At 45.4% G+C, this 24695-nt stretch overlaps 2 protein-coding genes across 13 annotated transcripts in view; both read left to right on the plus strand.

Annotated features, from left to right (window-relative positions):
- The window catches only part of MGA (MAX dimerization protein MGA), a 90258-nt gene that overhangs the window by 15072 nt on the left and 50491 nt on the right, over positions 1 to 24695 (plus strand). For all 12 annotated transcript variants that reach the window (XR_016349661.1, XM_089778488.1, XM_089778493.1 and 9 more), the window contains exons 3-8: positions 144 to 1071; positions 1889 to 1976; positions 2178 to 2273; positions 21659 to 21790; positions 22454 to 22552; positions 24012 to 24661. Coding sequence is in view for 11 of the 12 variants with exons in the window: in XM_089778488.1 (XP_089634614.1) it covers positions 144 to 1071; positions 1889 to 1976; positions 2178 to 2273; positions 21659 to 21790; positions 22454 to 22552; positions 24012 to 24661 (1993 nt within the window). In the remaining variant the exon portion in view is untranslated. The remainder of the gene's footprint in view (positions 1 to 143; positions 1072 to 1888; positions 1977 to 2177; positions 2274 to 21658; positions 21791 to 22453; positions 22553 to 24011; positions 24662 to 24695) is intronic.
- Positions 22455 to 24695, plus strand: part of LOC102449777 (MAX gene-associated protein) — a 256194-nt gene continuing 253953 nt past the window's right edge. Inside the window, exon 1 of the mRNA XM_089778501.1 lies at positions 22455 to 22552. The gene's annotated coding sequence lies outside the window, so the exon portion shown is untranslated. The remainder of the gene's footprint in view (positions 22553 to 24695) is intronic.

The raw sequence follows: 24695 nt of genomic DNA on the forward strand, positions 1-24695 counted from the left end.
TGTAAGAACCATTTACTTGTGCAGTATGGAGGAATCTGTTTGAGGGAAGGAAAATACAATTTGATATGACAGTATATCTCTTAATTTTTTTGTATTTTGTATTTTTTCATCTGTGTGGTAAAGTGTTTGTTTTCTTCCTCCAGTCCTATCACTAGCAGTTATGAAAGCAGCTCCCGGATAGCATCCCCATTGGATCCAAATGGACACTTTAATGTGGTCATTAAAGAAGAGCCAGTAGATGACTATGAGTATGGGTCAAGTGTGTGCGGTGAAGGGATAACTGTGAAGCAGGAAGACACAGATGAAGAAACAGATGAGTATTCCAATAGTGACAGTGATCCCATACTAGAGAAACAACTGAGAAAACACAGTGAGATGGACAGAAAAAATGCAGGAATCAGGTCTATCAAAAGAATGCTGGCTAATCCTTCAGGTGTTGCCAAAGCTAAAATGTTAAAATTGGATAGTGGAAAAATGCCCGTAGTCTATCTAGAACCGTGTGCAGTCACCAAGAGTACAGTAAAAATCTCTGAGCTGCCACAGACCATGCTGTCCTCTTGTAAGAAGGATAAATCCACAATGAGTGCAATATTGGAATCCTTACCTGTTTGTTTTGAAAATCATAAGGACTCTTGCTTTGACACAGTAATGGAAATTGAGGAAAGAGCTGTGAAAAACCAGTGCTCTGGAAATAAAGTGACACAAAAATACTGTTCTATCAAAGAGGCACCATGGACAGTATCTAAATCATCTAGTTTCAAGCTTGGATGCTCTACAAGTGGCCCTTTTTCAGCTAAAGATGTTGTTGGAAGGAAAAAAGCAGGTGTACTAAGGAATTTCATGTCCCAGAAAGGAACTGGTGCTAATCAAAATCCTATGTCATCAGGCCCAAGTAGAAGAGGAAGGCCACGGAAGCTAAAGATCTCTAAGGCTGGACGACCTCCTAAAAATATAGGAAAGAATGTAGTGACAAGCAAGAATACCTCCCTGGGACCAGGAAGTGTCTTTCCAGATGTTAAGCCAGATCTTGAGGATGTGGATGGAGTTCTTTTTGTGTCCTTTGCATCCAAGGTAAATTACTCTTCCTTTAATGTCCTCAATAAAACTTAATGGCTACGTCTAGACTGGCATGATTCTCCGCAAATGCTTTTAACGGAAAAGAGCGTCTAGATTGGCACGGGCGCTTTTCCGCAAAAGCACTTTTTGCGGAAAAGCGTCCGTGCCAATCTAGACGTGGTTTTGTGCAAGAAAACCCCGATCGCCATTTTCACCATCGGGGCTTTTTTGCGCAAAACAGTTTTCAGCTGTTTACACTGGCCCTTTTGCGCAAAAGGATTTCCGGAAAAGGGCTTTTGCCGAACGGAAATGTCAGAGCATTTGCGCAAGAAGCACTGATTTCGGACAGTAGAACGTCAGTGCTTTTGCGCAAAATCAAGCGGCGAGTGTAGACATCTGGCAAGTGTTTCCGCAAAAGCAGCTGCTTTTGCGGAAGAACTTGCCAGTCTAGATGTAGCCAATATGCTTAGAAGAAGCAGTGGCTTTACTTAAGCTCCTTAGTGGTTACGAGCTGAAAACAATACGTTTCTCCTCCCAGGCTGTTGCTTGTGGGATCCCAGAAAAAGTTGTTTTAAAATGTTTGATTTTGTAGCACTGTCTGTGTTTTGCTACTTTCGTAGCACACTCAGTTCTCACTGGCTCAGAGAGAATGTGTGATTGGGAACTGGAATTGAATGCACAGAAATGCAAAGCACTAGTATTAGGCCACTCTAATGATCTGTTCTAATGGTATGATCTGTTCTAATGGTATGACTATTGTCTAGCTTGTGTTAAGATGAGCATTTTAAATGTAAAGTATTTTACATTTATGTGAGGCTCTTTTTGCATGTAGGAAGCTCTTGACATTCATACTGTTGATAGAGTTGGAGGAGAAGAATCACAAAATGTACAGACTCCCTCGCTAGCTACAAGTGATCCAGGTAACACTCAATAACCTTAGGGCGGGAAAAGGAGGCGGGGGAGGGGGAGAATTTGGATGGTTTGGCCTCAATAAAAGAAAGTTTAAGGACAAAGTAGGAGATACACTACTTATTAATTAAATAATTACACTAAATAATTATCGGTTTTGCATAGCACACAGTATTTCATTGCATATATAATATCTTTCATTCTCTGAGCAGGTTGTCGAGCAAGAATACACTTGCTGGAAAAAGAACTCTTAGAAGATCTGAAGTCCTTAAGGCATAAGCAAGTGATACATCCTTCTCTCCAAGAAGGTATATATGTAAAGCTCTCTGGAGTGGGAACTGTTTCAAACTGTTTTAATACTGTGTATACCACAATAGGGGCCTGAATTGGGGGTGGTTCTTCGAGTATGTTTCACTGTGAATCCTACTGTAGGGTGCTCCTGTGAATGGGATCAGAGACTTTTGAACAGAAGTGTCCGATGTGGCGACCGATGCTTCCTATGGCAGCTGAATGAGGACATAAATGGCACAGCTAAAGCAACCCTCCTTCAGTTTACCTTAAACGAATCTCTACCCTGGGCAGTGAGATTCATTTATCACCTTGCCTCTGCTTTTGTGAGAAGAGAAAGGATAGGGAAAATAATAGTTTCACCTTAGGATATAATGTTTAATACCTGTTTGTCAGCTATCCCAGTGGAAAGGGGCAAGGCAGTTCCTGAAGGTGGGGAGAGGCTCCGGAACAATTCCTGTGGCAACTCTTGATGTTCCTGTCAAATCTGGGGCCTCTGAGACAGAAGTGGGTTAGCCAAGGAAGTGGGAAATGAGCATCCCTTAGAGTACTTCTTTGATTATTCTGGTCATTAACTCCAGGTCTCTGCCTTTATCCTGAGGAAGAAAGGGGGTCTTCATCCTATCCTAGAACTGAAGAGATGAATATGTACACGAGTCACCTCATTTTCAAGAAGATATGCTTGCCTCTGTGATCCCACATCTTTTGACCCATGAGTGATTCGTGGCTCTTGACTTTTATGTGCAGGATGCATTTCCATATAATTATCCACCCAGCTGACAATACATAGTTAAGATTCATGGTGAGCCAAATCTTTACAAGTAGAAAGTATTGCCATTTAAACTCTTCATGGCACCAAAATTTTTCATGAAGTTTCAAAAGGTAGTGACTGCTCATCTAAGAAGGTAGTAGGGATGTAAAAAAATTGATTAATAATGTAAATATGGAACTGTTAAAAATCTTAGCAGTTGCACAGTTACATGCTGCAGGCTTGCCGGAAGCCTGGATGTGCTGGCAGCCTGGATATGCTGACCCCCACTTCTGGGGAGCCAACTGCCAACCAGCAGGATGGGGTAGCAGCCCGCTCCTCAGGAGCAAGGCCGGGAGCCGGTGTGCTTCCAGGGAGCCAGCTGCGCTGTGGGCTTTGTACTGCAGAGTCTGCAGTGCGAGACAACAGCTGGCTTCAGCACACCAGCTTCTGGCCATGCTCCTGGGGAGCAGGGCTGGGAGTTGGCAAGTAACCATAATATAAACAGTTTTAATGGTTACACTCTTTCATCCCTAAAAAGGTAGCACATTCATGTATACCCTTACCTGGATGATTGGCTGATGGAGGGCAGATCCCAGCAGGACATGTCAGCAAGCCTGAAATCTGTCCTCTTTATTCCCTCAGCTAGGCCTCATGGTGAACAATAAAAAATCATTTTATTTCATCACAGCATGAGCTCATAAGAGTCTTGATAAACTTGGGTAAGCAAGAGCATACGTTCTCCAAAGGACAACTTCCTCTCAATGTGCCTGCTATTTCTTAGCTTTGAATTTTACCTGACTACAATGTTATGTATGTGTCTGTGACTGATAGGGCCTTATGTGATCAAGCACCCATGTGTGGCTGCTTGCCAGACTTCACCAGTTATCCCTTCAGCTGTGGCTCTGCTGAATCTCTTTTCCAACAATACACCAGACGAATAAGGAATTTGTAATTCCACCAGTCATCACAGAACTGAGCTAGTGGAAGGAACCCAAAAAATGCATGAGCTCCCTTCACCAGCCAGGTGTGAGAGGCATCCACAGAATGCAGGTACTTTCCCTTCATTCTGATAGTCTGGGAATGGGATGAAAAGCAACCTGTGCCCAGAGCGCAAGACTGCTGCCCCCACCCTCCCAAAATTGCACCCTTTGTCTCTCCATGTATGTTGGTTCCAGTCTCTCCCCCCCCCTCACCCTCCTTGCTGCTGCCTCTTGGGTTGGGGAGGGGAAGGCGGATCCGGTGTTTGTGGGGAGCCAAACTCCTCACAGGCACCAGCTCCTCACAAGCACCAGCTTCCTCTCCCACCCCTCCCATGCTGCAAGCGGGGAGTGTATGTAGTCAACAAGATTAATCCATAAGCCCAGATTTATTGCTTAATTGTGACGTCAACTGCATGTTGACATCCCTAACTTCACCACCCTCCTAATTAAATAGTTTTTCCTAACATCCAACCTAGATCTCCCCCACTGCAACTTGAGATCATTGCTTTTTGTTCTGTCATTTGTCACCTCTGAGAATAGCCTAGCACCATCATTTTTGGAATTCCCCATCAAAACTACTCAGTGCAGATCTTGGCAGATAACATGTAGGTGATGCACTATGTGAACAACTAAGGAGCACACACTTGGTCTCTCCTCTGGAAGCTATTAAGTGTGGTCATGCCAGCATGGTAAACCATTCATCTTTCATCTGTTGGATGTCAACAGCAACCTGTCTGAGAATTTGTTTACCACACATGCGTGATTGCTATGGAGGTTGTTCATAATGCTGGTATTCCTATCTTCCGCCCTTCCCCCCGCCCATTAGGGGATGCCTATGATTGGCTTGTTGGCCACCAACATCAAGTGCCATATGATTTTGTTCCAGACAGGGCACAAGTCTGGGGTCATTACAGCATGCTTTCTTTCTGCAGTGAGTGATTCTGTGTCGCAGTGAGTGATTCTGTGTCCCGGGGTAACACCCACAATGAAATAAGACAGAGTTATCTTTGTACTGCGTTCATAGCTGAGATGGTTTTGATTGACTGACCTCTTACAAATAGCCAGCTCACAAATTGCCCAGATCTGATCTCTCTTCACCATGGCTGAACACTCCGTGTAGACCCAAACTCATTGCAGCTGATGGTGTAGTGTTGGCTTGTTGAGTATTACAGACAGAAATCTGCTTCCTACAGGTCCAGGAAATCCTGATACAGAGCAGGAAGACTTATTCAGCTCAATTGAAGAGCCTTTCTATAGAGGCAGCCCAGCATAGCCTGGAGCTGGTCCCAGTCCTCTGTATTGATGATCTTTGGCTACCTATTTTATTTAAACAGACTAGCCTTTGATTCAGTACTATTAAGATCCACCTTGCAACATTTTCAGCTTGCCAGTCACCTAATTTGTTTTGCTTGGTCTTGGCTCATGCAACACTCACAGTTTTTCAGAAGGCTTTTTCATACCTACCAGTCAGGTTTAGACACAGTGGAGTGGGTATGTCTGCATCCCCCCACCACCCACTGCTGAGTGGCAGTCTCCCCTATCTGCCACTTCAGGCCAACTGCCTGCATTTGCCGGATGTCTTCTTGTTTACTCGACTGTGAACTAATAACTATGTAGACTAACTGTATGTTTGCTGCCCTGCCCTGAACCAGGGCCTGTGCCACTTCACTGACTGTTCACCACCCCACCCTGACGCAGGGTCAGGTCCCCATAGAGCCTGGACTGTTGGCTCAGTCCAAATATTGGCGTGAGGCTCAGGACTGACTTGACAGCCCTGAAGAGGGTGATTGTTCCACTAACTGTTGCTCTGGTCTGAACACAGGCCTGAGAGTAAGGCTACGGGAACTCAGTGGACTGAGGCGGAGTGGCCGCCTCCTAACCTGGAAGGGGAAGAGCCCCTCTGCAAGCCCTGTTGGGCTACAAGATCATTGCAGCAGCTCCTGCACAGGGTAGCCCAAACCCTGGGCATCCAGGCAGAGGAGATTGCTGAGGATGTAGATCCTGTATTGGATATCCTCACCTCCTTGGGACCATCCTACATTGCCCTTATTATTAAAACAATTATGGACACTGCGAGGTTCCTCTTACAAACCCCTGCCTCTGTCATGTGCAACAAGGAGGAATGGGTGGCGCTACTTTCTCTCCTCTAAGGGATATGAATACTTGTATTCCCACCCACCCTCTGATTTTTTTTTTAGTAGTGGAGGATGCAAACCAGTGGGAGTTCCAAGAGTTCCAGGGGTCTTCTCCCAAAAATAGAGGGGCCAAAAGATTGCTCTATTTGGGAGGAAGATGTACTCTATGGGAGACCTACAACTTAGAATTCTTCTTCGGATAGTCCCCGTGGGTGCTCCACGTGTGGTGTCGGGCTAGTCCCGGCGCCGCAAATCGGAGCTTTCCAGAGCTGTGTGGCGCCAGACCGCGTGTGTGCGAGCCAGTTTCGCGCCTTTCATCTGCCGTGCGTGGTCCGGTGCCCGCCAGTTCTTCTCATCCGCTTTGGGTCGCAGACGGAGCTCCCCCTTTCTCCTCAAACAGAGGTTCCCCTTCTCCTTCAGGCAGTTACCTGAGGGGGAATTTGAAAAAGAATAGAAACTGTTCCTCGTTTAGCTCGTTGTTTTAAAAAAAAAAAAAAAAAGAGGAGAGAGAGAGAGAGAAACCGGAAAACCGAGAAGAACCACTTCTACTTCAATGTAGCAATAGTGTTTTTTGTTAGCTACTGTTTTTACCTCCATTGACTCCGCGTTTAAAAAAAAAAAAAAACACCTAGAGAAAACCCGAACAAACAAACCGCGGAGAGACATTTCTCCTCATTCACTGTTTCTCTCCGTTATTGTTTGTTTTAACTAAAAAAAAAAAAAAGAAAAAAAAGAAGTGCAAGCGGAAAGAAAGCCACTGACAGACAAAAAGCGGCGGCACTTAGGAGGTGCGAACTCTCAGCCCTGTCAGAGTGTAAAAATGCCGGGCTCCCCTGGCTTTAAAAAATGTGCCAGATGCGCTGAGCCAATGCCGGTGTCAGACGGGCACTCGGCTTGTGTCCATTGCCTTGGGGAGGCACATATCCCCCAAAAGTGCACCCACTGTGCCAGCCTGACGACCAGAGCCCGCAAGGAGCGGGAGCGGTGTTTGTAAGAGATCCTGTTCAATAAGGCTCTCATGCCTTCCACTGCTTCAGGATCCTCTGCCTCAGACCCCACGGCGGAAAAGCAGAGGGCTCCTTCTGAGGCTCTGCCTTCACCTAAGAGGGAGAGAGCCTCCCCCGCTCATTCCCTGCCAGCTGCTCCGCAACCACGGGTGAGCGCAGGTGATAAGCTGGGTACCTCAGGCTCAAGGGTAACCCGTGCTCCTACTACAAAGAAACCGGCTGGCATTCCCCGATCTCGGCAGCACAGTCTGCACCGGGGCTTCTTAAAGGGCCAGCTACAGCGGCACCGGAACTGTCCGCACCGAGTGCTGAGATGCCTGTAATCACTGTTCCTCACACAGAGCTGTCCTCAGCACCGGCATACTCCTGCCCAGATGCTTCCTTCTGAGCCTTTAACCCTTCAGTCTCCAGGCTCTGCACAGCTTCCAGCAACCTCTGCTAAAGCAGCATCAAAATCAAATACCCAGGAAATCTCTCTGCATACCTCCCCGGGTTTTTCTTGGGAACCATCTCCTCACCCTTGTGCTTCTACACGCCATACAAGGGATCAGAGGGAATATCATGAGCGAAGTCTTTCATCTTGTCACCATTACTATAGAGAGCGTAGCTGCTCACACCAGGGATGCTCTAGATCTCGTCCTACAAGACTCTCACGCTCACCGATTCATTCACCACGAAGCACCTATTATGTCAGTTATTGCAGTGCTAGGTCTTCTAGACATTCGTCACCTGCAAGGTCTGACCGACGTTATACGCACCATCATAGACTTTACTATATTGAATCATCTCATCACAGTCACTCTCGATCTCATCGCTGGTCTCCATGTTCCTGTCAGTCAATTAGCCAACACTCTACATTCAGAGATTCTCAAACATTCCCCGCTACAACCTACGATACCTTCTCGTTCTCCGGACTTAGAGGAAGGGCAACTCTCAGAAACTGACCCAGACATGTCTCCTAATGCTCGCTCATCTGTGCCTTCAAGGGATGAACCGGTGTCTCTGGGCGAAACGTCACCTCTGGACGATCTTAAAGAATTCCAAGACCTCTTTAAATGCGTCGCGCAATCCCAGGAGGTACAACTTACTGAGTCCCAGGTTAAACAGCATAAGTTATTCAAGAATTTACATCTGAAACAATAACGAAAGATTGCCCTCCCGATAGATGATGCTATCATGGAGGTAGCACAGGACATCTGGCAGATGCCAACATCAATACCGCCCACCAATAAGAAAGTGGATAAAAAGTATTTTGTTCCAACCAAAGGCTTGGATTTTCTTTTTAATCACCCGCAGCCAAATTCCCTGATAGTGGATGTGGTTCGCCATAAGAGTAAGATGCCCCAATTTAAAAATTCCCTACCGGATAGGGATACAAAGAAATTGGACTATTTCGGCCAAAAAGTTTACTCCTCCTCAACCCTGCTCCTGCGGGTGGCCAATTATGCTGCCCTTTTGTCAAATCATAACTTTGACAATTACTCCAAGCTCCCGGAACTTATGCAACATCTCCCTGACAATAAGAGGTCTCCTTAAAGCAGTTGTCCAAGAAGGGTTCACTGCATGTAGAACATCGCTTCAGATCGCTGCGGACATTGCCGACAGCCACTCGAGCGATGGCAACAGGTATTGCGATGCGAAGAGCTTCCTGGTTATTGTTGGCGGGTGCCCCTAAGGAGTTGTAGTCCAAAGTGGAAGATTTACCCTTTGACCGTCAAGCTGTTTGCCTCCACTACCAATGAGGTTCTCCATTCTGGCAAGGACTCTCGTACTACCCTTCGGTCTCTAGGGATGTACACACCACCTTTCAAATGCAGGCGATACTACCCCTTTCAAAGGAGATACGATTACTTCTCCTATAAGCAGCAACAGCAGCGTGGATCTGACCAACCTAGATTTAGACAGCGCCATCAACGCAAACGTCAGCAGCAGAATCGCTCTTCAGCTCGGCCTCCTCAGAAGCAGCAGGTTTGACTCCTGTGCGGGGGACTCGAACACATCTGCAGTGATCAACACACTAAAGCCTGCCACCACCTTATTCCACCACCGCCTGAGGCCATTTCTTCATCAATGGGCCAGCATTACCTCGGACCGATGGGTACTAGAGGTCATGTCATATCAGGCGTAATGATCCCATTTGCCTCAGTCCCCCCTTACTATCCCTCCCACCCCCTCCCTTCTCAGGGACCCATCTCACGGGGCCGCTCTTCGAGAAGTTTTTCACCTGCTCGAGATTGGAGCCATAGAGCGAGTACCCGCCGAATTCTGGGGAAAAGGGTTTTACTCCAGGTATTTCCTAGTTCCCAAGAAATCAGGGGGGTGGAGACCCATCCTCGATCTGAGAGGTCTAAATCGTTTCATCCGAAAGCAGCGCTTCAAAATGACCAACACTCCCGGTATGTGTGTGCCTCCAGCTTCTGGGTCATATGGTGTCAACTACAATCACAGTGCGCCACGCAAGCCTACACCTCAGGTGTCTACAGCATTGGCTAAGCACGGTATACATTCCTACCAGGCACAGTATCCGCAAGACCGTGGTGCTACCAGCACACGTCAAAGACTCCCTCTTATGGTGGACCGATCACAGCAACATGCTGTCAGGAGTCCCTTTCCACGCACCGCAGCCGTCAGCGGAGATAACCACAGACGCCTCTCTCATCGGCTGGGGTGCCCATATGGGCGCAAAAACAGTTCAGGGCCGCTGGTCCACGACAGAGATGATGCTCCATATCAACCTTCTCGAGCTCCGAGCGGTGTTTCGTTCCTGCAAACACTTCAAGTTACACATAAGAGGCACTGTCGCCAGAATTCTCACAGACAATGTAGTGGCGCTGTATTATGTGAACTGACAAGGGGGTGCCCGATCCCGTTCACTTTGTGCAGAAGCGATCTGCCTCTGGAACTGATGCATTCGAAACAACATTTTTATAGTCACGTCATACTTACCAGGTGCAAACAATACCACTGCGGATGTGCTGAGCAGACATTTCCCTCAAGACCACGAGTGGGTGATCCGCACGGATGTCCTCTTACCTCTCTTCCATTGGTGGTGCTTTCCGGTGATAGATCTGTTCGCCACACGTGCAAATGCGAAATGCAGGACTTACTGTTCCAGAGCAGGCGTGGGCAATCACTCTCTGGGAGATGCATTTCTCCTTCATTGGGGCACATCACTTTTGTATGCATTCCCCCCTGTTGTACTCATTCCCAGAGTACTCGAGAAGATCGTGATGGACAGGGCACGAGTGATACTCATAGCCCCAGCGTGGCCCAGACAGCCATGGTACTCAACTCTTCTGCAGCTCTCCGTACGAGCACCACGCCGATTGCCTTACCTACCGGACTTGCTCACACAACAGAAAGGCTCCCTTCTTCATCCGAAGCTGGATACTCTGCACCTGACTGCGTGGATGATACATGGTTTAGCGCATCCGAGAATCTTTGTTCGGACCAGGTGAAGCGTGTTCTCTTACACAGCAGGAAGGATACCACCAGGAAAACTTAACCTGTCCAAGTGGTCTAGATTCGTGTGCTGGTGTGCTCCTAAGCTTCTAGACCCCCTTGTTTCACCACTACATGTTTTACTGGACTATGTCCTCCAGCTACAGTTGACTGGACTCTACATCTCATCGCTTAAAGTTCATGTGGCTGCGATAGCTGCCTTTCACTACCCCGTTGAAGGCAAGTCGATTTTTCTCCCATCCCATGATGACCAGATTTCTCAAAGGATTGGCTAACCTTAACCCACCACGTAGGCCTCCGCCACCTGCATGGAGTCTTGACTTGGTGCTTGATGTCCTAACTCGACCACCGTTTGAACTGTTGGCCACAGTACCCATGTCGATGCTTACAATGAAGGTACTCTTTCTTCTTGCCATAACATCGGCACGTAGGGTGAGCGAATTAACTGCATTGATGTCAACACCTCCCTATACAGTCTTTAACGCGGAATCAGTGATACTGAGGTCTCATCCAGCCTTTCTACCTAAAGTCTGCACAGATTTTCATATAAATGAGCCAATCGTTTTGCCATGTTTCTATCCAAAACCTCATACCTCTCAGCGTGACGCTTTCCTGCATACCCTCGATGTTCATAGAGCCTTAGCATTCTATATAGGTAGAACCCATACTCTGCGTAAGACGGATCGCCTCTTCGTTTCAACATCAGGGCCTTCTACGGGCGAGTCCTTATCGGCCCAGCGTATTTCTAAACTGGTTGTCTCTTGTATTATGACTTGCTATACTATTTGTAAGAAGCCGCTCACGTCGCAGCCTAGGGCCCACTCGACATGAGCAGTTGCTGCGTCTGCAGCTTTCGTGAAAGGAGTCCCTCTGCGGGACATCTGCCGGGCGGCGACTTGGTCTTCAACTTGCACCTTTTCAAAGCATTATGCAATTGTTCAGTACTTTTCCTCTGACTCAGCAGTAGCCTTGGCAGTGCTGCCTAGTGTTCAGAATCCCGATTCCGAAGCCCACGTCTAACTGAGATTACTGCTTCGGAGTCACCATACGTGGAGCACCCACGGGGACTACCCGAAGAAGAAGAGGAAGTTATTCACTTCGTGCAATAACGATGGTTCTTCGAGGTGTGTCCCCGTGGGTGCTCCACGACCCACCCTCCTCCCTGCTTCGGAATCTTGTCTGTCTGTCTTGCAGATAGGCGGTGAGACGAACAGGCGGGCACCGGACCGCGCGCGGCAGATGAAAGGTGCGAAACCGGCTTGCGCACGTGCGGTCCGGCCCCACACACAGCTCTGGCAAGCTCCGATTTGCGGCGCCGGGACCAGCCCGACACCACACGTGGAGAACCCACGGGGACACACCTCGAAGAACCATTGTTACTGCACGAAGTGAGTAACTTCCTCTTTCTAACCAGCAGACTCTCATCAGCTGCTATGCTCATAGCCCCTGCTCGGCATTGCCAAAGTTCACAGAATTTTACCACAAGTCTCTTGATAAGAGTTCATCTGCCTAATGGAGGAGGGCAAACTGATCACAAAGGCTTCTTTACAAGCAACTTTTGACAGAGCTGATGTGGCAGCTCGCACCATAGCCACAGAAGCGGTTATAAGAAGATGCTACTGGCTCTTGGTGTCCGGCCTATCTGCAAATTCATGGATATCCACCTTTTTATATCTGTGGGCATCTGCATCCGTGAATATGGATGTGGATATTCGTAACGCATTTTTTTGCAGATGCCACACGGGGTTCTACTTCTGAGGTCCAACTAACTTTGCAAGACCTGCTGTTCAAGAGCTGATGTTGTTTTCAGAAAAAATGGACAGGAGAGACTATAATTTGAAAGACTCCAGGGCCGCTTTGAAGTCCCCAGGCATTCTTATGCTGGCACCACAATATAGGCATTTCAAACCTCAGCCCCCATCTTGGTCTTTCCAATCCTTGAGCCTCCAGGACTTCTTTCATTGGAGAAGATTGCAGCAGCAGGAAAAGACGAGACTGAGCCCCTGACCAGATCTCTGTCCAGCCCAAATCTTCCTCGGGACGCTCAAAGATGACGTACCAAATCTTCCTCTGGATCCAAACAGGCTTACCTTTGTCTCCTGACTTTCTCCTTTCTAATTTGCGTGGTGCTCAGCACGGTAGAGAGGGATACTCCATCTAATTCTCCTCCCTTCTCATTTCTCCAATTTGTCCAGATCAGTTTGAATTATGACCCTATCCTCCAAAGCAGTTGCAACCCTCCCAGCTTGGTATCATCTGCAGATTTAATAAGCGTACTTTCTATGCCAATATGTAAATCGTTGATGAAGATATTGAACAGAGCCGGTCCCAAAACAGACCCCTGCGGAACCCCACTTGTTATACCTTTCAAGCAGGATTGAGAACCGTTAATAACTACTCTCTGAGTATGGTTATCCAGCCAGTTATGCACCCACCTTATAGTAGCCCCATCTAAGTTGTATTTGCCTAGTTTATTGATAAGAATATCATGCGAGACCGTATCAAATGCCTAACTAAAGTCTAGGTATACCACACCCACCGCTTCTCCCTTATCCACAAGACTCGTTATCCTATCAAAGAAAGCTATCCGATTGGTTTGAGATGATTTGTTCTTTACAAATCCATGCTGGCTGTTCCATGTCACCTTACTACCTTCCAGGTGTTTGCAGATGATTTTCTGGCACAGAAGTTAAACTAACTGGTCTGTAGTTTCCTGGGTTGTTCTTATTTCCCTTTTTATAGATGGGCACTATATTTGCCAGTTAAGATTTTACATCCCTAGTGGTAATCTCTCTACAGTTTGTGTGGCGCCCTCTGGCAAGTTGTCAGAAGCAGTCTCCTGCTAGGTCCCTTTCAGTTCTAGGAGATTGGTATATCTCCATTATTAAAAAAAAAAAAAAAAAAAAAAAGTTGGGTTTCCTCAAAGTATGAATTGGCTTGAGGCTCAGGCCTGAGTTGACAGCCCTGAAGAGGGTGATTGTTCCACTAACTGTTGCTCTGGTATGAACACAGGCCTGAGAGTAAGGCTACGGGAACTCAGTGGACTGAGGCGGAGTGGCCGCCTCCTAACCTGGAGGGGGAAGAGCCCCTCTGCAAGCCCTATTGGGCTACAAGATCATTGCAGCAGCTCCTGCACAGGGTAGCCCAAACCCTGGGCATCCAGGCAGAGGAGATTGCTGAGGATTTAGATCCTGTATTGGATATCCTCACCTCCTTGGGACCATCCTACATTGCCCTTATTATTAAAACAATTATGGACACTGCGAGGTTCCTCTTACAAACCCCTGCCTCTGTCATGTGCAACAAGGCGGAATGAGTGGCGCTGCTTTGTCTCCTCTAAGGGATATGAATACTTGTATTCCCACCCACCCTCTGATTTTTTTAGTAGTGGAGGATGCAAACCAGTGGGAGTTCCAAGAGTTCCAGGGGTCTTCTCCCAAAAGTAGTGGGGCCAAAAGATTGCTCTATTTGGGAGGAAGATGTACTCTATGGGAGACCTACAACTTAGAATTTCTAGCCATCAGGCCCTCATCAGCCGCTATGCTCATAGCCCCTCCTCGGCATTGTCAAAGTTCACAGAATTTTACCACAAGGCTCTTGATAAGAGTTCATCTGCCTAATGGAGGAGGGCAAACTGATCACAAAGGCTTCTTTACAAGCAACTTTTGACAGAGCTGATGCGGCAGCTCGCACCATAGCCATAGAAGTGGTTATGAGAAGATGCTACTGATGTCCGGCCTATCTGCAAATTCATGGATATCCACTTTTTATGTCTGTGGGCATCTGCATCCGTGAATATGGATGTGGATATTCGTAACGCATTTTTGGCAGATGCCACACGGGGCTCTACTTCTGAGGTCCAACTAACTTTGCAAGACCTGCTGTTCAAGGGCTGATGTTGTTTTCAGAAAAAATAGACAGGAGAGACTATAATTTGAAAGACTCCAGGGCCGCTTTGAAGTCCCCAGGCATTCTTATGCTGGCACCATAATATAGGCATTTCAAACCTCAGCCCCCATCTTGGTCCTTCCAATCCTTGAGCCTCCAGGACTCCTTTTATTGGAGAAGATTGCAGCAGCAGGAAAAGGCAAGACTGGGCCCCTGACCAGATCTCTGTCCAGCCCAAATCTTCCTCGGAGCGCTCAAAGATGACGTACCAAATCTTCCTCTGGATCCAAACAGGCTTACCTTTGTCTCCTGACTTTCTCCTTTCTAATTTGCGTGGTGCTCAGCATGGTAGAGAGGGATACTCCATCTAATTCTCCTCCTTTCTGTCCTTCCATCCCCCATCCCTGTCCTTTTTCAGGGACCTTTCTCACAAGCAAGTCTTTATGTTCCTACCCCAGGGGGCAGTAGAGGGGAGTTTATTTTTGGTATTTCCTCATATCGAAGGCCAAGGGTAGTTTCAGGCCCATTCTTAATGTGCGAGAACTCAGCACATTCATAAAGAAAGTCAAGTTCTGCACGGTCTGTCTTGTCTCCCTTATCCCATCCCTGGATTCAGCAGATGGGTATGTCTCCCTCAAAATAAGGCATGCATATTTCCACATAGCCATCACACCACCTCATAGGAAATACCTCAAGTTCCTAGTGAATGATGCCCTACCAATTCACAGTTCTGCCTTCTGGCTTATCTTCAGGCCCTCAGGGCTTCATGAAATGCTTGGCAGTTGTAGCAGTTCTCTACATCTAGTTCTCGTACCTAGATGATTGGCTTATAAAAAGCTGCCCCAGATTCCAGGTGCAGACAAAGGTTTAAATGATCAGAACTATTTTCAACATCGTGGGCCTCCTCGTAAATGATGCACAGTACCCAGTTCAGAGGATAGAATTTATAGGGGGTGATCTTCGACTCTCAGATCTACCAGAATACAGATTTTAGTCACTGATCGACCTCATCCCGAGTCTCATACAGTTTCCTACCATCACAGCAAGGAACTATCTGAAACTTACTGGGCAAATGGCTGCTTGTAACTTTTGTGGGCTGTGTGCCACACTCAGGCCCCTTCAGATGTCGCTAGAGTCAGTATTCCAACCATCCTACTGCAGCCTAGACATCATTGTTACCCTGCCAGGTTCAGTGCTAGATTCCCTATGATGGTGGGTAGACCCCATCAATACCCTCTCTGGAGACCTCTTCCTACTCCCTCAGCCATCCTGGTTACTAGAGATGGACGTGTCCAACTTGGGTTTGGGGGCACACTTAGGGGATCTCAGGTCCCAGGGTCTTCAGTCTCAGGTCAACAGCTCTACATATCAGTGTCAGAGAGCTACAGGCAATACACCTTTCATATCAGACCTTTCACGCATACATAGCAGGACACTGTGTATCAGTGGTGATGGACAACACAACGATGATGTTCTGTATCAACAGACGAGTGCACACTCCTCTTGTCTGTGCAGAGACAAGCCCTTTTTCTATGTGACTTTTGTGTGGGATGTTCAGTCCACGAGCTAGCATCTTGCATTCCTGGGTCCTAGAACAAGCTGATGGGCCATCTCAGCAGGTCTTTTCATGGACGTGAGTAGTCTCTTTGCCTATACGTAGCCAACTTATTCTCCCGGAGGTGAGGCATGCCCCAACTGGACTTGTTTTGCCACACACCACAGTGGGAAGTGTCACCTGATGTTCATACCAGAGCCACAATCCAGGATCCTGTGACGATGCTTTCCTCCTGCCGTAGGGAAATCATCTCCTCTATGCCTTCCCACTGAGTACATTAGTTCATTAATTACTCCTCAGAATCAAGAGGGGTCGAGCATAGGTCATGCTAATAGCAGTAGCCCAGCCTTGTCAGGACTGGTACACTTTCTTCCTGGACATGTCAGTAGAAGTGCGTATCACACTTTCTGTTAGCCTTAGTCTTGTGTCAGACGGTTCAGGTATCTCCAATATCCGAACCTTGAGTCCTTGCATCTCACAGCCTAGAAAACTGTGGCTGAATCCCAGGGTGCTTCTCTGCTCAAACCAGGTTCGGCAAGTCCTTCAGGGTAGCAGGAAGCTCTCCACAGGAGCCACTTAACACTTGGCCAAGAGGAAGAATCATAGAATACTAGGACTGGAAGGGACCTCGAAAGGTCATCGAGTCCAGTTCCCTGCCCTCATGGCAGGACCGAGAACTGACTAGACCATCCCTGATAGACATTTATCTAACCTACTCTTAAATATCTCCAGAGATGGAGATTCCACAACCTCCCTGGGCAATTTTTTCCTAATGTCCAACCTAAACCTCCCTTGCTGTAGTTTAAGCCCATTGCTTCTTGTTCTGTCCTCAGAGGCCAAGATGAACAAGTTTTCTCCCTCCTCCTCATGACACCCTGAAAACTGCTATCATATCCCCCCCTCAATCTTCTCTTTTCTAAACTAAACAAACCGAATTCTTTCAGCCTTCCTTCATAGGTCATGTTCTCTAGACCTTTAATCATTCAATTTCTCCACATTTTTCTTGAAATGTGGTGCCCAGAACTGGACACACTACTCCAACTGAGGCCTAACCAGCGCACAGTAGAGCGGAAGAATGACTTCTCGTGTCTTGCTCACAACACACCTGTTAATGCATCCCAGAATCATGCTTGCTTTTTTTGCCACAGCATCACACTGCTGACTCGTATTCAGCTTGTGGTCCACTATAACCCCTAGATCGCTTTCCGCTGTACTCCTTCCTAGACAGTCGCTTCCCATCTTGTATGTATGGAACTGATTGTTCCTTCCTAAGTGGAGCACTTTGCATTTCTCTTTATTAAACCTCATCCTGTTTACCTCTGACCATTTCTCCAATTTGTCCAGATCAGTTTGAATTATGTCCCTATCCTCCAAAGAAGTTGCAACCCCACCCAGTTTGGTATCATCTGCAAACTTAATAAGCGTACTCTCTATCCCAATATCTACATCATTGATGAAGATATTGAACAGTACGGGTCCCAAAACAGACCCTTGCGGAACTCCACTTGTTATCCCTTTCCAGCAGGATTTAGAACCGTTAACAACAACTCTCTGACTACGGTTATCCAGCCAATTATGCACCCACCTTATCGTGGCCCTATCTAAGTTATATTTGCCTAGTTTATCAATAAGAATCTCATGCGAGTCCGTATCAAATGCCTTACTAAAGTCTAGGTATATGACATCCACCGCTTCTCCCTTATCCAATTAATTCAGTTCACATTACTGTATTTAAATTACTGCATTGTGTTTTGTATTTCCTGTTCATGTTTGTTAAATAAAGTTTGCTGTTGCTGCAGTAGTGTTGTTTTTTTCGTGTGTTTCTATTTTTTGTTGCTGTTTGCTGTGTTGTTGGTGCTTGGTTACACTTCGAGTGCTTCATATGGGATATTTCCGACTTACGAACAAATTGAGTTACGACCAGCTATTCGGAATGTAACTTGTTTGCTAAGTTGGGGAACGGCTGTATTCTAGGATGCGTTTCATCAGGCCCTGGTGATTTGCAGGCATCTAACTTTTCTAGGTGATTTTTAACTTGTTCTTTTTTTATTTTGTCTTCTAAACCTACCCCCTTCCCACTAGCATTCACTGTGTTAGGCATTCCTTCAGACTTCTCAGTGAAGACCGAAACAAGTCATTAAACATCTCTGCCATTTCCAAGTTTCCTGTTACTTTTTCACGCTCCTTACTGAGCAGTGGGCCTACCCTGTCCTTGGTCTTCCTCTTGCTTTTAATGTATTTATAAAAGAAGTTCTCCATTTGGGCATTGCAACTCCGTTCATCTCCTATGCTAGCACCGGTCCCACTTGCCCTGGTCTGCCTCCTTTAGCTGAAGTAGCAAGGTCTTTTGGCTTCATCTATAAGGGCCCACTTGGTTGCCATACTGGCATTCCATCCTGGGATACAAAGTTGCATAGTATTCTCTGATCCCGTGGTTAATTGGTTCCTAAAAGGTAGAGATAGATCATGTCTGTTGGTGTGCCAACTTGTTACTCCATGTGCCAACTCGTCCCTCCGTGGGACCTCAGCCTTGTCCTATCAAGACAGACAGATTCTCCATTTGAACAGCTAGCCATATGTTCTTTATGTCTCTAAAAAGGTAGCTTTCCTAATGGCTATAACCTCAGCCAGGAGTTTCAGAACTGAGGATCCTAACCTCAGAGCCCCCTACATAATGTTCTTTAAGAACAAGGTGCAGTTAAGACCTTACCCTGTGTTCCTTCTTATGGTGGTTTCTCAGTTCCATATCAATTGGGACATATTTATTTTAGTGTTTTATCCTAAATTGTATTCTGGTGGTTAAAAACAGACACTCCACACCATTGAAGTGTGCAGGACATTGGCCTTTTACATTAAGACTAGACCATTAAGAAAATCAGCTCAGTTATTTGTAGCTGTTGCAGATAGGTTGAAAGGCCAGCTTGTGTCATCTCAGTGGATTTCTTTGTGGATAGTCTCCTGCATTTGCAAATGCTACAGCCTTGCACAGGTTCCTGCACTGGCAAACACACCAAAGCATTTCTCACTCACATCCCAGCTCATGAGATATATAGAGCAGTGATATGGTCCTCCATCCACATGTTCACAGCACATTACGCAATCACCCAGCAAGTCAGACATGACATGGTCTTCAGAAGGGAAGTATTCCAATCAGCTTGTGGCTCAGACCCTACCTCCTAAAGCAGGGCTATTCAACACATGGCCTGTGGGCCACATGTGACCTGCGACCCATTTGTTTGCAATCTGCAGTGTGGTTTGGGTTTACGCGGGGCTCAGCATGTGGCCCGCAGGTGGGATCCTTTGAACATGGCCTCCACTGGGAACACTTTCTGCAATGGTGACGCATCTCCCAGGTGAGGTGAACATTTAAAGACACAAGCAGACGGGCCTGCTGGAACAGACAAGTACAGGGTGTCGGTGTTTTTAGTCTCCAGGAGGAGGTGCCAGGAGCGGGGCATTGTGGGAAGTGCTGTCTGCTTAGCCTTGTGGGCAGAGCCTGAGGTGTTGATTGGCTCACACTGGCCATGTCTGGCGCTGCAGCCAGGCAGCCCGGCCTCCATCCCACACGGAGCAATGGACTCCCTTTTCAGTTCAAGTAAAGGCAGTCTCACCTTCAGCAGTGAGATTTGGCGTTGAAAAAGAAATGATAGAACTGCAAAACAATAGTATTCTAAAAGCTAGGATAAGGAAGAGGACACTGAAACATTTTGGATGGCCTTTGTACAGAAAGACATTACTGAAATGTGCCAGAAAAGTGCTAACTTGCTTTGAGTCTACATATGTCCGTGAAAGTTCATTCTCCTCCATGGGAATCAAGGCAAAACTGCACACCTCTCTTACTGACAGACTTCTGATCGACTGTCTCTGTGCTGCTACAACGGAATACAAGCCTGATGTGAAACAGTTGGTGAAAAGTTTGCAGACACAATCTTCACATTGTACTTATATCCAGTAAATTCCAGTACTGTATTGGCAGTTTTGTTTGATTTTTGTTAAAATTATGAAGCCAAAACAAAAAAGTAGTCAATATATAATGGTCTTCTGTTGATATGGGTTTTAGTAGTTAAATTCTTGGACTGTCATTTCTCATTAAAAGTGCTGTCATATGCATCAAAATTGGGTAAATTTTGCATTTTATTAATGTCAGCAGAATTGACTTAAATGGGGCCTGCGTGTTGTGTAATCTTGCCTTAATCTTTGTATTCATGCCTGTCAGTGTTAAAGAAGTTACTTGCATATATATTTGCATGTATTTGCAACCACACTTATGTTGCAGCCTTTGGCATGTGCTATGATCATCACTGTGGTCCCCAGGGCTTCCAAAGTTGAGTAACCATGTCCTAAAACTTAGGACTGGAATGCACATGAACATGTACTCAAAGAAAAAATGGTTACTCACCTTTTGTAGTTGTTGATCTTTGAGATGGGTTGTTCATGTCCATTCCAATATCCGCCCTCCTACACCTCTTTTGGACTACTGGCAAGGAGGAACTGAGGGGTTGACGGGTTAGTGAAGTTATATATTGAGTGCTATATCAGCACCACTCCAGGGTATGCGTAGGCTGATCCAATGGTTTCTGCTACGCAGAAATCTGGCTTCTGTGTATATGCGCGCACACGCACCTGATTGAAATGGTCATGAACAAAACATGGAGAAAATCAACGATTATAAAAGGTGAGTAACCGTTTTTTACAGTTACCATTTTTTTTATTTCAAATATTGCAAGCATGTGGGGAAATGGAAGGGGATAAGAGTCTAGAAATTTCTTTGTGCCTAGTATCTTGCTGTGTTGAATTATTCCATGCAGTTGTTACTTTCACTTTTGTTTTTCTGGTCAGCTGCTAAGAAATAGTTGATTTTTATAAAATGTGTCTTTTTATCCTCACAGTATCTCTTAATACTTTAAAAAAAGAATGAACATTCTATCACTGGATTGTGCAGTGACTGAATGTGTAAACACAATAGCCTTAATCATAATTAATTCTATTTTATAGGACTTCTAAAAATACATTAGGGTGTGTATGTAGATTAATGTAAAATGCATATTCAGGATTCACTTCACTCAGTACAACTGTTTGCACAACTATTCAGTGGTGGGCACCAACAGTACATAACAGTTTTAAGATAAGTAAACAATTCTGCATCCCACTTTTGTATAGTACCACCTGTTGTTGTGTTTTTTGTTGTTGTTGTTGGTTTTGGTTTTTTTTTTTTGTTTGGGTTTTTTTTTTTTTTTTTTTTTTGGAGATAAAGACTGTTGCCCAGGGGAACAGAAGTTGATTTCTTTTATTTCAACACGTGCAATGGGATATTTACTTTCTACTCAGGACAGAGAGATTGAAGTGATTTCTGCTTTTTATCTCATCTCAAGCAGATCTTAATAGGCTGGTATGATCTTGGAAACTGTAGTGTCTAAATTGCTTGAAGTCTGGTGGGAAACTGAAACCCCTATTCCATTTTCTTTCTATTTTCAAGTCTGTTAAAACCCAGAATAAATTCAGACTCTAACATAATTTTTTATTACTAAGGATAAACTTATACATTTATTTTCTTAAGATTTGCTGCTGCTTTTTGTTAACAGTTGGCATGGCTGTGTGTGATTTTTACTGGTATTTGCTTCTTGCAGTGGGATTGAAGTTGAATTCTGTGGACCCAACAATGAGCATTGACCTGAAATATTTGGGTGTGCAGCTCCCGCTCTCCTACTCAAACAACTACTCTTTGTGGAACTACCCAAGAGTTAATCCTGGTTGTTTGGGTAGGTAAACAATGCTTTCAAAATACATTTGTTCTTTCAATATTATTGTTGAGGATTGGAGTGGTTGGAGTTAGTTGTGTATGTGGAATAGAAGTTTTAAATAAAATTGAAAGCTGGTAATGCATAGGGGGTTTTTTTGGTTTGTTCGTTTGTTTGTTTGTTTTAATGAGGAATCTTTACAGAAAAGCCATATATAAAAAACTTGCTGTTAAATTACTATGTATTTCTTGACCGAGTGATCTTCTGTGTGACCGTTAGGCCCTGATTTTCAGTAATGGCATGCAACTGTACACCTACGTAGTGCATGAACACACATGTCTGTGTAAAACTGGGTTTTTCCAAATGGATGCATATAGATTATCTGTTTAGTCATGAGCTCAAAGAAAATTTCCAGTTTGCATGTGTGTATGGAGTCATTTACATGTACGGTACTGGTGATACCTCATATAGACGTCACTGCTGAAATAGAGGCGACAAATGTCCATTCAAAGCCTTTTTTCTGTTACTTTGCTTTAAGGTGCTGTAGACATAGTTAGACTTCCATATTATTAGGGGGCTTAGTTAGGAGTGGTTGTGTCCCATGTGTAGTGGATCATTAGTCATTTGTGTATAGTTATTTTTACAACTGGTTGGTTTACTGAGGCCAGCTTGTTTTCTTTCCAGATGCTGGGTTTCCCTTTGTTTCCAGGACAGGAAAGACGAATGATTTCACCAAGATCAAGGGTTGGAGAGGAAAGTTTCATGGTGCTTCTAGAAATGAAGGTAAGAAATAGAAAAACGTGTGTTTCTCATGTGATAAATGTTCCTTTCTTTGTTCTTGCAACAGATCGTATCACTTTATTTACTGCTTTATTTTAATATTTAGCGGAAGTTTTGGAGCAGAAAAGATCATTAATAAAGAATTTCCTTGTTACTCTTATTTCACTGGTACATATTTCAAAAGTCTAAATGGGTTTCATGGGAAGAGAGAGCTTTTATTTTCCCATTATGAGGTTTATTCTACTTTAAAACAGGGTAAAAGTGTGGTTTTTATTTTATACAAATGACTGGGGAGAAGAGACAAAAGCTAATTGAAATAAGCCTGTTGTTATTGATCCATTTTGGATTCTGTATAAGCAACCTTTGTTTGGAGAAGTGTGCCCACCGTTATCATCAGTACTATTTTAGACTGCCCTTTGGGGGAAGAATCTTCAATTTTGGTATATGTTTTTAAAATTATAATTAACAGATAATTCATACTTTGAGGAAACCCAACTTTTTTTTTTATTATTATTAAATATTGGAGATATACCAATCTCCTAGAACTGGAAGGGACCGAGCAGGAGACTGCTTCTGACAACTTGCCAGGAGCCAGAGGGCCACACTCAAACTGTAGAGAGATTACAACTAGGGATGTAAAACCTTAACTGGTAAGCCTCACCCATAATGGGTGAAGCTTACTGGTTCCAGTTAATGGGTAGAGGCCACAGCAGTTCCTGTCTGCGACAGGTCCAGCCAGCACCTTCTTTCCCTGAAGATAATATGCTGGCTTCCTGGAGCAGGGCCAGCAGGAGCTTCCAGCTCTGTCCCAGGGTGCTTGCTGCAGAGCCCACGGTGAAGCTGACTCCACCGGAGTAGGGCCAGCAGCAGTCCCTATTGGTCTTGCTCCCGGGAAGGTGGCTTCTCTGCAGCAGCAAAGCCTCCTTCCCGGGAACGGGGCCAGCAGCGGCCCTAGCCCTGCTCCCAGGGACGCTTCGCTGAAGGCAGTGCAGAATAAAGTTTATTTAAGCTTTATACTGCAGACCCTGCAGTGCATGTAACCGCTATGATTTTTAGTGGTTACACGGTTACATTTTTAAACGCATTTTTACAGCACTAATTACAACCACCTTTGGATGCAAAGTTGTAGTTTGAAGAGACTGCATATCCCAATTTGTAGTGTTCTGAGTAGTCTTCATAGTTTCTGATTCCGACCGAGATGGTACACTGCAACCCATAACTTCCATGAACTACCCATCCGTATCAAAGAATCCAGTGGCTGCTAGGTACATTGTAGAACTAACTGGCATATTTGGCATGCATGTTGGGCTATGATCACCCATTTGGTACCCAAATGTATAGAAGCTTTGGAAAGTTAAAGAAATGTGACTATTCTCCATTGACTCTACTTATTAGGAGAACTGGCAGTGTACTTTCTCTGGAGTTATTATTTCCTGTGTATTTGGATTCCATATTTATTCAGGTAGTAGTTCAGAGGGCTCTTTGAAGAATCGATCTGCTTTCTGCAGTGACAAGCTGGATGAATACTTGGAAAATGAAGGAAAGCTGATGGAAACAAGCATGGGATTCTCTTCTAGCACTTCCACTTCTCCTGTGGTTTATCAGCTTCCAACCAAGAGCACTAGCTATGTACGAACACTAGACAGTGTTCTAAAGAAGCAATCCACCATCGCTCCATCCACCTCTTATACTTTCAAGCCTCTTTCTATGTCTTCTGCCTCTAGGAAGATGAAAACTCAGAATAAACAGACAACTTCAAAGAGCCGAGTAAAATCATCCTACAAACCCATACTACCTTCACCTGTTGTTTTAAAGCAGAAACACAGCTTTTCAGTCACAGGGGAAAAGGTCACTAAGTCTCTGACAAGTAGCAACGAGGGTAATCAGGTGGATAATTTTGTGGTGCCAGCTCTAGATGAAAACATGTTGCCAAAGCAGATCAGTCTGCGTCAGGCACACCAGCAACAACAAGCTACTCGCCCACCAGGTTTGTCTAAGTCTCAGGTGAAGTTGATGGACTTAGAGGACTGTGCATTGTGGGATGGGAAACCTCGGACGTACATCACGGAAGAGCGAGCAGACATCTCTCTGGCAACTCTGCTCACTGCTCAGGTAAGCTACTGTAATTGACTCCCATCTCTATCAT

This window comes from Pelodiscus sinensis, chromosome 5 (assembly GCF_052426305.1).
Source record: "Pelodiscus sinensis isolate ZL-2025 chromosome 5, ASM5242630v1, whole genome shotgun sequence".
In the NCBI taxonomy this organism is placed as follows: Eukaryota; Metazoa; Chordata; order Testudines; family Trionychidae; genus Pelodiscus; species Pelodiscus sinensis.